This window comes from Sprattus sprattus (assembly GCF_963457725.1).
Source record: "Sprattus sprattus genome assembly, chromosome: 2".
Taxonomy (NCBI): domain Eukaryota; kingdom Metazoa; phylum Chordata; class Actinopteri; order Clupeiformes; family Clupeidae; genus Sprattus; species Sprattus sprattus.
Window position 1 is genome coordinate 25,222,400 of NC_137921.1, and position 13,977 is coordinate 25,236,376.

The window sequence follows — 13,977 nt, forward strand, 5'->3', positions numbered from 1 at the left end:
AGCTAAAAACATTTAGGGTGCACTTACACTTCTAGAGATATCAATTACTGATGACGCAGCAGCATCACGTCTTGCTAGAATTGTACATAACTACAGACCTGCAGTTATATATAACATATAAGAAGTTAAGGACTTTAAGATCAATCAAAACATAGATTCTACTGTAACCAAAATGGTTGTTGCAATGATGCACCCACTTTAGTGGAAGGTGCAAACATATTTGTTAATCTATTGCACTGAGACAAACAATATTGTCCACCAATTTTCACTGGTCATCCTCATTATTTTATGTTTTTCTCAAAACAGTTTAACACATATTAGAGAAAAGAACAATTCTAATGGCTATTGTGATAATGGAAATGGTTTTCAATAACAATTATTGATTTACTGGTGGAGATGGTAAAGCACTGGGTGGTGGCTCTGCCTAAAGAAAATAGCAAAAGAGCATTGAAAAAATGTACCTAGAAATACAGAAATGTATCACAGATATCTCAGATAGGGAAAGAGGGAGAGAGAGACAAAGAGAGAGAGAGGGCATGTCCCTTAGATCGTAAAACTACTGTCTGTAATGCTTAACCACAAGGCCTCTCTGTTTTGACACGTGAGCCAATAACTGACATTATCTTGATCAAAGGCTAAAGTTCTATGTGACTTGCTTACCATTTAAACCGAAATTAACTTTTGTTCAAGCCATTTCACACTATGTCCTCCACCAGGCTTCTCTTCATAGCAGGGTTGCTTGTGGTGTCCTGCTTGCCTACTGTGAGTTGGGGTTCATCATTTTTTTACTATTATTATTGGTATTTATATTGACAGTGACTATGTAGCAGTTTTGGATGGATATAGATTTATGTTTATATTGACTCATACGATCTCATTTCTCTGTTCCGTGAAGGTTCATGCAGCATCTGCTGTGCATGGTAAGTTAGCTTACAAGTTCTTAGAGAGCAGATGTGATTTTGACTTTGTTTAGTTTAACACATTTTTTTTTCCATACAGAGGTTGACAATGAGCCCAATGAGAACCCTTATTTTAACCTGGGTGAGTTATGAACTTTTCATGTTTTCAACCAATAACACAAATTTCTATAAGAATGTTTCTTAAAGCAGAGCTGCATTCACCATGGAAATTAACTGTATTGTTAGAGCAGACATTATATTTCCTTCCCCATTTCAGGAGCAAAAACTCCGCTGATAGAAGGAGATATGGCCATACCAGTAAGTCTGTCTCAAAGACACTGCTGCTACAATCTGTGGTTGTTTTTTTTAAGTGACTTTCTGACTTCTGCTGCATATCATACCAATGATAAACGGGAAAAAAATTCTTCACAGTTTGGACGTAATGCTCTCCTAGACACAGCATACAGATGGAAATTCCCAATCCCTTATATCCTATCCGATGAACTTGGTAGGTGGAAAACCAAGTTAATGCAACTAGTAATGGCTGTTATTAAGTTTTGTTTTACTCATAGTTACTGTGTACTATATCTTGTTGTGCCAGAATAACCTTAGTAAAGTTAAATGGTGCAAAAGGAGGTTATTTTGTTGATTATAACAGTAAATTACACTATGACTGCATAGACAAAACCCTTTTTGGATATGGTATGTAATCATTGATGATGATGTGTGTTGATGACTGTAAGTCGTGTTTCAGAACTGAATGCCAAAGGCTGCATCTTTCAGGCTTTTGAGATGTACCGGCTCAAATCCTGTATCGACTTCAAGCCTTACGAAGGAGAAAGAAGCTACATAAGATTTGTGAAAAGAGATGGGTATGGCTTAATAATGCTCTTTTATTGCTTAGCACTACATCTTAAATGTTGTTCATGTCACTTCGAAACTCACATTGATTGAGTAGCAGTGAGTACACTGTGTTGCCTACCTGTTGCTTCATTGATAGACCTCAGTGTTAGGTCACTATTGTATTAGGTCAGTTGACTCATTGTTCATTTGTAAGACATGGTAGACAAATCCATTCTCTAAGACAAAGTAAGAAATCCCTTTTGAGGGTCGTCTACCTCAGTGGTTCCCAACCTGTGGGCCGCGGCCCACTAGTGGGCCGCCGAGGTATTGCAGGTGGGCCGTGGGAGACCTTTCGATTAAAAAAGAAAAATCTGAATTTATAACAAACAAACAAAAATATATTGACGGATTAATAAAAAGGATTGAATGTTTTAAGTAGATGATTAGATTAACGAAATATGTTCAAATAGTTTCTAGGCTACGAAATCGGTTGTTCTGCTGGATTTGGCGGGGTTGGTCGGATCGTTTGATTATGGGTAATGTTCTATTCTCGTGACGTGCTGCACACCTCTAGAGCGGTAACGTGCTAATCATGGAGCAGTGGTTGTTAGGTGGAAAAATAAGAAGTAAAGTAGTTAACAACATCGAATCAGAAGACCATAGTGAGCCAGCGAAGAAAAGACCTCGTAGGAAGTATTCAGAAGAATATCTGTCACTGGGATTTACAAGTGTGGGGCCTGAACACGATCCCCTGCCTGTCTGTGTGTTGTGCTCTGAGGTATTATCAAACGAGGCTCTAAAACCATGCAAGCTGCGGCGGCATTTGGACACGAAACATGGACAGTACTCTTCCAAGCCACGGGAATTTTTTGAAAGTAAGCTGGCAGAATATCGGATGCGTAAGAGAACAATTGAATCCACATGTCTAAGTAGTGCTAGCGACATTGCCAAGGCTGTGGAGGTGTCCTATCGGGTGGCGCAGCGAATAGCAAGATCAGGAAAGCCACACACAATCGGTGAGGATTTTTTTCTTCCCGCTGCCAAAGAGATGGTGGAAGTGATGATCGGGGAGAAAGCTGCCAAAAAACTGAACTTGATTTCTTTGTCAGACAACACAGTAAAGAGACGCATTGACGACATGGCTACAGATGTGTTAAAACAGCTAATAAGCAGAGTAAGAGCAAGCCGCTTTTATGCTCTCCAAATTGATGAGTCGACAGACATTGTTAACATCGCGCATTTACTTTTTTTCGTCAGATATGAATTTGAAGGGGAGATACATGAAGATGTTTTGTTTTGCAAACCTTTACCGTCACGTACTACCGCGGAAACCATTTTTGAATCTCTGAATGCATTCGTGGTTTCCAATGATATCGACTGGACCAAGTGTGTTGGGCTCAGCACTGACGGAGCACAAGCTATGGTGGGGAGACTCAATGGAGTCGCAAAAAGGGTCAAAGCCGTAGCTCCGCTGATGACAGCTGTCCACTGCTGCCTACACAGAGAGGCACTGGCTACAAAGACTATGTCTGCAGAGTTAAAGACCGTTCTAGAAGAGGCGGTGAGAGCAGTGAATTTTGTTAAAAGTCGTCCACTACAGTCACGCTTGTTCTCCATATTATGTTCAGAGATGGGGAGCGAGCACCAACAGGTAGACTCTACCTTATCATGAGTTCTGAGGTGTTTAAGGACTTTATAAATATGTAAATGTCAAGATATTTTTACATGGATTTTGATCATGTTCAGCAATACTTTATTAAGCTGACTTGGCCTCGAATATCATTTCAGCCTAGATGTACCTACTCTGAGTTAACACACCTTATAGACATCATTATCTTTGTCCCCAGCTGTTGGTCCATGGTGGGTGACCAGCAGGAGGGTCAGCTGCTCTCCTTGGGTCCACGTTGTGACCACAAGGCTATAATTGAACATGAGATGCTGCATGCGTTAGGTTTCTACCATGAGCAGTCCCGCCAGGACCGAGACGACTATGTTAAGATCCATCTTGACCAAGTCATTGACGGTATGTTCAGTTCTGGAGAAGAACTCTCGCACAGCCTCTAGTATTGGGAGTAAGCCCCATAGCCACTAATAGATTTTACTGGATGGAAGTTCAAATTCTTACACTGCAATCGATGACTTAAGACATTGTTTTTTCTATAAATGACTTTCATTTGGAATTGATCTTTATTTCTTCATTCTCTTAAACAGACTTAATATGACTTTTATAAGCTTTGTTGTTTATCCACTTTGATTTTGTTGTTGTACCCAGGATTGCAGCATAACTTCAACAAGTACAATGAAAGCTACATCACTGATCAGAACACGGCTTATGACTATGAGTCTGTCATGCACTACCGTCCCTTTGCCTTCAACAAGGATCCCAATATCCCAACCATCACCACCAAGATCCCAGAGTTCTACAACATCATCGGACAATACCTGGACTTCAGTGCACTGGATGTGCTACGGATGAACCGGATGTATAACTGCTGTAAGTATTGCTATTATACTGTGTTGGAACAGTTAAACTGTATTCTATTATACCCACTACTATAGAGACAAGGCAGACTAAGAAGATCCCCTAGCTACCCCTCTCCACAACAGCTTTGAACAATCTTCTTGTTAAATTATCATTTAATGCACTTTTCTGTGATTTGTGCATTTTCCCATTGTTCACACCAATGTTGTCTGGATAGAGAAACAGAGGAGACAATATTGAGATGCCTAAACATTTATTAAAAACTGAACATGATTTGTGATCCTGTGGAGATCTCTCTTTCAACACCATAGGATAAATTTAGACCATATAGAAATCTGAGAAGCAGCATTTAAGACTACTAGTGCAGTGCCCGTAGGAATTATGCATTCTGTAGTGTTAGCAGACGAAGGTGTAGGCTAGCTGTTGTTCAGTGCAGAACTGGGAGGATAACATGACGACGTGGCCCGGCATAACTTACAGCGAGAATTGCGCGTATTTCGTGGACTACATAGCAACAGATGGGAAAGCAATGGACAATCTGAAAGCCTCCGAGGCTTATCAATATAAGCTACCATTTGTAGCGGTGTAGTACTCCACTCTTGCGTTGTGATTTTGATTGGCACCCAGCCGTTTATTCATACACTCTGACAGGTTTAATGAACACAGAGCAAAGGCGATCACACACAGTATCTTCCGAATGACAGCCTCTCCCAGCCAGGGTAAATGCAGACTGAGGTTTATAATATTGCAATAATGAGAAAACAAAGTCTACACACGAATTACAACAGATACATCGGGACACATCTGAAAACCTCTCATTGCGTCAGTAGATGCATGAACGCATGGGCACTGGTCTAGGCTTACCATCAACATTGAATAGAAAGCTAACTCTTATACAAATACATCAAACTACAATATACTAGGCTACTTAACATGGTAATGAGAGTTGGTTACATGCGAGGCCCATACGCATCAACTTTGAAACTTAATATAAAGAAGCTTAAAAATAAACGAAACGAAATCAATCACCGTCTTTAGATTATAAAGAAGCTTAAAATAGATAAAATCAATCACTGTCTTAAGATTACCTGAGCAAAAGTCTGTATCTGTTCACCAAGAAGAATTTGAATGCGGACCTCACCTCCTCTATCCAACGGTATTCGGAACTTTGAGTGAAGGCAGGATAGTTTAATAACGCTACGCGTTTGATTGTGACGTCACTACCCATAGTGCCGACGGGACGGGAGACGATAACCCATTGTTTCCTACGGGAAACGGTAAAATACAAATATCTAGAAAACTATAAATTCAAAAATCTTCAAAATCAAGGATGCACAGGTTCATGACATGCGTAAGCTACATGCAAAATCTCATAACTAACGGAACTACCGTCAGTGAGGAACGCCCTAGACAGACAGACACACAGAGTTCCTGGATTTATAGATAGACTAGTGCAGTGCCCGTAGGAATTATGCATTCTGTAGTGTTAGCAGACGTAGGTGTAGGCTAGCTGTTGTTAAGTGCAGAACTGGGAGGATAACATGACGACATGGCCCGACATAACTTACAGCGAGAATTGCGCGTATTTCGTGGACTCCATAGCAACAGATGGGAAAGCAATGTACAATCTGAAAGCCTCCGAGGCTTATCAATATAAGCTACCATTTGTAGCGGCCACTCTTGCGTTGTGATTTTGATTGGCACCCAGCCGTTTATTCATACACTTTGACAGGTTTAATGAACACAGAACAAAGGCGATCACACACAGTATCTTCCGAATGACAGCCTCTCCCAGCCAGGGTAAATGCAGACTGAGGTTTATAATATTGCAATAATGAGAAAACAAAGTCTACACACGAATTACAACAGATACATCGGGACACATCTGTAAACCTCATTGCGTCAGTAGATGCATGAACGCATGGTCACTGGTCTAGGCTTACCATCAACATTGAATAGAAAGCTAACTCTTATACAAATACATCAAACTACTGTAACAGGATTATATTACCGGAGGAGGAGTTAATCAAACACAAACACAGAATACACGTTTTACTATTTATTACAATTATAGTCAAGTCAATACATACAACCCAACCACCCGTATTCACACTACGTCACACACACACACTGAGCCTCTCTATGGCCGACTTAAACTAGGGGAAGGGACTGACCAGTAACCCCGGCCGGGGGCTAACTCACCCTAACTCACACACACGATTGTACAATAGTCCACAGAAGGTAATGGCTTCTCCTCTCAGTGTTGCCCAGCGTTCTCTCTCGCACCCAGATTCAGACAGTCTGTTATAATCCTCTCCAGGAACAATCAAACCTCCTTAACAGGCAACAGGTGTCTCACCCACCTGCAGCCGGTCACAATTAATCCATTGGCGGGGCGTTGCCACTGCGGCCAGTAAACAGAGTTCATTACACTACAATATACTACTTAACATGGTAATGAGAGTTGGTTACATGCGAGGCCCATACGCATCAACTTTGAAACTTAATATAAAGAAGCTTAAAAATAAACGAAACGAAATCAATCACCGTCTTTAGATTATAAAGAAGCTTAAAATAGATAAAATCAATCACTGTCTTAAGATTACCTGAGCAAAAGTCTGTATCTGTTCACCAAGAAGAATTTGAATGCGGACCTCACCTCCTCTATCCAACGGTATTCGGAACTTTGAGTGAAGGCAGGATAGTTTAATAACGCTACGCGTTTGATTGTGACGTCACTACCCATAGTGCCGACGGGACGGGAGACGATAACCCATTGTTTCCTACGGGAAACGGTAAAATACAAATATCTCGAAAACTATACATTTAAAAGTCTTCAAAATCAAGGATGCACAGGTTCATGACATACATAAGCTACATGAGAAATCTCATAACTAACGTATCTACCGTCAGGGAGATACGCCCTAGACAGACTGACACTGCCACACACCCACACACAGAGATTTCTGGATTTATAGATAGATAACTCACTTTTAATCTCATTGTTGTCTAGGAGAAACTAAGATACGTCTTTTTAGATTTTCTTTTCTTATGGATATAATTTCATTGCGGTTTGTTGGTTGGCTGTCAGCAGGATTATGATTTTCATGAAACTTGGTGAGGGTGTGTAGCATGGGCCAAGAAAGAACCCATTACATTAATTAAAAAAAGAAAATGTCCACTTTCTTCAACATAGCGAGATGGAGCATTTGCCCTTGGCGGAGGTCTGCACTCGAGTGCCCCTCTAGTTTGAAATAGTGTCGTGTGCTAGAAAATATACTCTAAACATTGTCTAAACAATGCAAGGTGCTCTTTTAGAGAACATGACTGCTAGTCAGTGTTGTGCATGAATGCGTTCATTGAACACGTTCATTTTTACGAGAACGATGAACTGAACGCAACCTAATTAGAGATAATGAATTTGAACGGTCAAGTTGACCGTTCAAATTCATTATCTCTAATTAGGTTGCGTTCAGTTCATCGTTCATCGTCAACACGTTCATATTATCTGGGTCCGGTGCAACTGAGAGGTCGTTTACATGGAGCCTAGTTTGTCAATCTGATACGGATAGCTAATACAGATAGCCCTATCATACATACGAACACTCTCTATCCGCACCTTGTTTCCGCAACGATCGCAGTCCGGGGTAGAAAGTGAGTAGATTTTAATCGGTACGGGGGCTGGTGTTCGTCTGCACGGCTTCACGCAACCTGATGACGTCATTACCCCACGTGATCAATTCGCGATCTCCAACCACTATTTATATCCCTTGTTCTCCCTCAAAATCTCACTCGTGGTGGGCCTCGAATTCACTCTCATTAACCCAGCCTACTGATTTTTGATTAGCCTCCTATCTTGATCTAATTCTTCTTATTCAGACGTAACATAACTTTCATGACCACAAATATAAATTGGCCAGCGATTTAATTGCTTTTTTATTCATAAATGTATGTAAAATGCTCGGAGCAATGCATCATGGGAATGGGATGACAGACATGTCATGTTACTGTTCCAAACTCTTTATTATCAATAGAAAAAAGAATTAATTTTCGCATATCCTTTAGTCTGACCACTGATATTAACTATCATAATGTAATGTTGTTAATTGGGGCTTGAATGTCTTGTGTAATGTGTTTATCCTCGTGCTGTGAAGTACCTTCTTCTAGGTTTTTCACGTTTTTTCAGTTGTGTAAATAAAGCGCTAAAGCGCCACCCACAGGCGTGAGGTATGTACTACAGTCGGTTCACCACAATCTGCTGCCTCCGTGTTTACGCAAATCTCTCGTTGCCAGCCTCCGTATTTACGAAATTAAAAGATTCGATTGGTGTGAAAAGTAAATCCGATTCGGAGCCCACAGACTTCGTGTGCATAGCACCTGAGGTCTAGCTAAAACGTTACGGAATGTTTTCCTTCTACTGAGGAGAGACGATGTTTAAATCGAATGTTTACAACCTGTCATTGCTCAGTACCTGTTAAAAAGGCATAGTAGCCTAATTATTTGTTAAGTTGCCAGAGCATGTTTAGGTAAATTACCATATTTGGTAATTGCGTTGGTCATGTGATAGTGTTTTGATTTCTCTTCACGGCTTATTTAGATGGAGTGGCAGTTAACATCGGGAATATTTTCAAATAATTGAACGTTGCACTTTGTTGAAGTTGTGTGCGTCCATGTAGCCTATACGTAAGTTTGACTTTGTAGCCTACCTTGTCATTACGTGTTTGTTATAGTTTAGCTTGCTCATAATTGTAACGAGCACTGTCACTTAGGTGCTATGCACACGAAGTCTAGGGCCTCCGAATCGGATTTACTTTTCACACCAATCGAATCGTTTAATTTTGTAAATACGGAGGCTGGCAACGAGTGATTTGCGTAAACACGGAGGCAGCAGATTGTGGTGAACCGACTGTAGTACATACCTCACGCCTGTGGGTGGCGCTTTAGCGCTTTATTTACACAACTGAAAAAAGTGAAAAACCTAGAAGAAGGTACTTCACAGCACGAGGATAAACACATTACACAAGACATTCAAGCTCCAATTAACAACATTACATTATGATAGTTAATATCAGTGGTCAGACTAAAGGATATGCGAAAATGAATTCTTTTTTCTATTGATAATAAAGAGTTTGGAACAGTAACATGACATGTCTGTCATCCCATTTCCCATGATGCATTGCTCCGAGCATTTTACATACATTTATGAATAAAAAAGCAATTAAATCGCTGGCCAATTTATATTTGTGGTCATGAAAGTTATGTTACGTCTGAATAAGAAGAATTAGATCAAGATAGGAGGCTAATCAAAAATCAGTAGGCTGGGTTAATGAGAGTGAATTCGAGGCCCACCACGAGTGAGATTTTGAGGGAGAACAAGGGATATAAATAGTGGTTGGAGATCGCGAATTGATCACGTGGGGTAATGACGTCATCAGGTTGCGTGAAGCCGTGCAGACGAACACCAGCCCCCGTACCGATTCAAATCTACTCACTTTCTACCCCGGACTGCGATCGTTGCGGAAACAAGGTGCGGATAGAGAGTGTTCGTATGTATGATAGGGCTATCTGTATTAGCTATCCGTATCAGATTGACAAACTAGGCTCCATGTAAACGACCTCTTAATTAATCTAGCAGGATGGTAGCCTACTGTTCGTGAAGTCGCTTAGCATAAACTGCTAATGTACAAATACGAGTGTTACAGGGTTTACCTATGCTAACGTTTGAGCGGCCATTCATTTCGTGTAGCCTACACGCTCTTGTAGATCTTATATTAAGTCAGTCGCATATCATTGCTTAAGAGGTTTGCATTCTTACCGTTAGTTCCCTGTATAATTCATTATTTAAATGGTAGCCTACAACAGGGCTGTGTATCTGTTTCCGACAGTAAAAATCGCACCTTTCTGTGCAAACTATGTCCTTCTGGAAAATGAGCAATTATTTAAAAAAATGAAAATGAACTGAACTGAACTATGAACGAGTTCAGAATTGAAATGGTGAACTATGAACGTGAACGATTCATATTTACTTGTATGAACAGAACTTTGAACGAGTTCATGTGAGGTGTGAACGTGCACAACGCTGCTGCTAGTATGCTTCTGGTATGCTGTTTTTGCTTCAGAGATTCACTGCCTCTGTTCTGCTGTAGCCTCCTCCCTGACTCTGCTGGACCAGTGCTCTTTTGAGTTCAACAACATCTGTGGGATGATTCAGAGCTCCACGGATGATACCGACTGGATCCACACCCAGAGCAGCCCAGGCTTTGCGGACCACACTCTCTCTGGACAATGCAGAGGTCAAAGTTCAAATTATTTGCAATAAATGAAATGAACAGCTTCAATATCTGTTCAAATGATCGAGAAGAAGTAGTAAGATTCAGAAAATAACAGAACAGACTGGATAGTAGCAACAATTAGTACCTGTTGAGAAACAGTAGGACAATCTTGCATGCCTCATTACAGTAACCCTTATGAAGTCATGTTATCTTTATGATGACCATAGACATTTCACCCTCTTTCGGAACAGAACTTTGCCAGTGAATAAAGTTCCGAATAATGATGGAGCAGTAATCAGCAATCTGTTGAGTCCACCAAACCCATCCTAGCCCTGATGGCGTTAACCTTGACCCAAATGACCACATTTATATAATTTGGCATACTGCTGCTGACAACCCCCCTCTCATTCCTATGATTAAGATCCACATTTTAGCAAGCATTCCAAAAATACCATGTCACTGAAACTGATAAAGAATATGGTTGATACATAATGATAACTGATTTAATCAATTTGAATGACTAACACAATGAATAGATACCTAGTTGGGTTTTTTTGTTTGGGGGGGGGGGGGGGGGGGGGGGGGTAGGTCATTTGCAAAATGTTCAAAAGAATGATAAACTGTTATGATGTGGACAAATTACTAGACAATGTGGAGGTTGAACAAACAGTTTATTTATTTTTTAATTTAATTTTAATTATGATCTGGGAAATGTACCATAGTGACTGAAAATATTTTAATTAAACTTAGGCACCTGTGCCATAGACATGAAGGTGAACTGGTGAAAAGTATAGCGTATCACAAGAAGCAAATCTTCCACAAAATTTCAACACGGTTTAAATTCCATATTTGGTTTTAAGAAAGACACTGTGGATTTCAGATGCTGGATACTTCATGCATGTAAACACCTCCACTGGGAAGGCAGAGGAATCTGCGCTGCTGCAGTCCCGTATGCTGTACCCCAAGAGAAAGCAACAGTGTGCGCAGTTCTTCTACAAGATGACCGGCAGTGTGAAGGACAGGCTGGTGTTCTGGCTTAAAATGGATGACGGTACAGGAACGGTGCGCAAGATGAAGAAAGTGCGCACATTTTTTGGTAATTTTTTTCATTTGTTTTCATACTGCAACTTGACATTAAGTAGTCATTCACATTCACATCAAATGGTCCTGCTTTTATGACTGTTTGTAATTTGGGATCTTACAAAGGATTTACCAAGAAAAAAATGCATTTCTATGCAGGGGTGCATGTGGCATGTGCCGTTAACTCTTCATACCTGAAGTGACATTGTACCATTGCCTCTACTTCATAATTTCCTCACACCTACAGCACTTCAACCTGTGGAGTACAAATGAGCCAACCAATATAACCACAAAACATCTCTCAGTGTTTTATCTTGGCAAGCGTAAAAAGCATAAAGTGTTTTTTTTTATTATTCTGATACTGGTCTAGTGTTTACCTTCCTCCATTTCATGCAGATATATTTTTAGACTGATATGAAACCTGCAACTCACATCTGTGACTTTTTAACCTGAGGAGCTAAATGTAGGCAACTGCAATTTTAATAAGTACTCAAAGTTTTGACAGTTTGTATGTGTCTTATGTATGTGCCTCTTGAAGCTGATGATGACCATACCTGGAAAATTGCACACATTTCTCTGGAAGTTGGTGTCAAGTTTCGCTATGCCTTCCAAGCTGTGCGTGGCGACCCGGCACAAGGGGGTGGCATCTTCATTGACGACATCACCCTGACAGAGACACGTTGCCCCGCAGGAGTATGGCGCATCCAGAACTTCTCTCAAATCATGGCGACAGCTGACAGCACCACGGTCCTGGACAGTCCCCGTATCTACAGCCCCGAGGGCTATGCGTACGGTGTCCGAGTCAAACCTCTGTCTGGATACTCGGACTACACCGGCAACTACACAGGTCTCTACTTCCACCTGCTCAGTGGTGACGATGACGTGGTGATGCAGTGGCCTGCCATCAACCGCCAGGCCACTCTTGTGGTGATGGATCAGGACCCTGATGTGAAGCTGCGCATGTCCACTGCACGTAGTCTCACCACCAACATGGACAACAGTATGTTCAATGGCCGTTTCTCTTCAGAGCTATTTAAAGTGCCAATTCTTAACTGGACTTAATGCAGGTTATGTATGTAGGTTGTGTAGTTTTTTTTATTTCATTATACATTATATAAAGTTGTGGCTCTGAAGACCATGTCATTATTGCCGTTGAGAATTACATTCCAAACTTACTTTTACACAGAACTCGGTCTAACAAACAATTTGGTATCCAGCATGTTGTGTCTGTCTGCTTTTGTCATTTGTCATTCAACTGTTTTCAGGCCAAGGGTAAGCCCTAGTATTGGGGTGTAGTTCGACTGCAGCACTCGGACTGTCTTGCCACACATGCTCATGTAAATGCTGATGTTAATATTTGTATTTTTATTAGCACCTGATGGCAAACTCTGGTGGGACAACCCATCCAAGGTCGGAACCTGGGACCCAGAAAACCAGTGGTTTCGCAGTGAATCAAAGGGTTGGCAAAACTTTGTGAAACACTTTGACCTGCACCGACGGAACTACCTGAAAAACGATGACCTCATTATCTTTGTGGACTTTGAAGGTGAGTGGAGACTAAGGTGCAGTGGCCATGCCAGATTTGTTTGTCAGATAAGAACTTAAACCAGAAATGTTCAAATGTGACATTTTGCAGAAACTGGAAGTTAGTTCTGTTACATGCACAAGCATTTTCTGTGCCAATTTGATTTCTGTGACATGTTAAGTTATCTAAGAAGGAACTTGCCTCAGTCTTGTAAGTGTACTGACAACTTTTTATTTGTATCTCTAGATCTATCACCTCTGATTAAAACCGAAGTACCTGTTGTACCAAATGAATAATGTTATCGGTGAGTGTTGGGTTTAATGAGCAATTAATGAGCAGAAAAAGGTTCACTGTACACCTAAAGTGCGTGTTTCTGTTGCCATGTTTTTAAAGAGGACCTCTGTGTTGATGTTTATATTTTGTTTTTATTTTTTATTTTGTTCAGACAGGATGCAGTGCTGAAGAGCCAAGCAGCTGAACTGGGATTTTAAGACAGAGAACTTATTTGTTGGAAGATTTACAAGGCTGAAAATCAAATTTCTTTGGTCTCATTATGCATTACAAAAACCATCCTGTTTTTTATGATGTTCATTAATGTTGTCTCAATTAATGCTTTTTGGAAATTAATTAAAGATTTGAGAAACATATTTGAATCATTATTGTTCAAGTTTTTTGGAAAATTACAGAATCGTCACTGTATTTTATTGAAGTGTTATGGATTATTATTCATTTTTATCATCTCTGAGTGTTGTGGTATCTCACCATAGCCTTTCTGGGAATATTTCTACATTCAGATCTTGTCTGTTTACTGCACATAGTGGTATACATTATCACAAATCTTATCTCCATCCAGATAGTACATTATATGGTTGTGTA

General features: G+C 40.5%; 1 protein-coding gene across 1 annotated transcript; it reads left to right on the plus strand.

The window, feature by feature from the left end:
• Positions 1-702: 702 nt before the first annotated feature.
• Positions 703-13,397, plus strand: mep1a.1 (meprin A, alpha (PABA peptide hydrolase), tandem duplicate 1; the record flags this gene model as incomplete). The annotated part of the gene is made up of 13 exons (XM_080832072.1): positions 703-762; positions 896-920; positions 1,000-1,041; positions 1,177-1,217; positions 1,332-1,407; positions 1,654-1,771; positions 3,590-3,765; positions 4,015-4,236; positions 10,371-10,517; positions 11,377-11,592; positions 12,115-12,576; positions 12,949-13,122; positions 13,348-13,397. 13 exons carry the CDS (start codon positions 703-705, stop codon positions 13,395-13,397), a joined length of 1,809 nt encoding a protein of 602 aa, XP_080688198.1.
• Between the last annotated feature and the right edge of the window lie 580 nt (positions 13,398-13,977).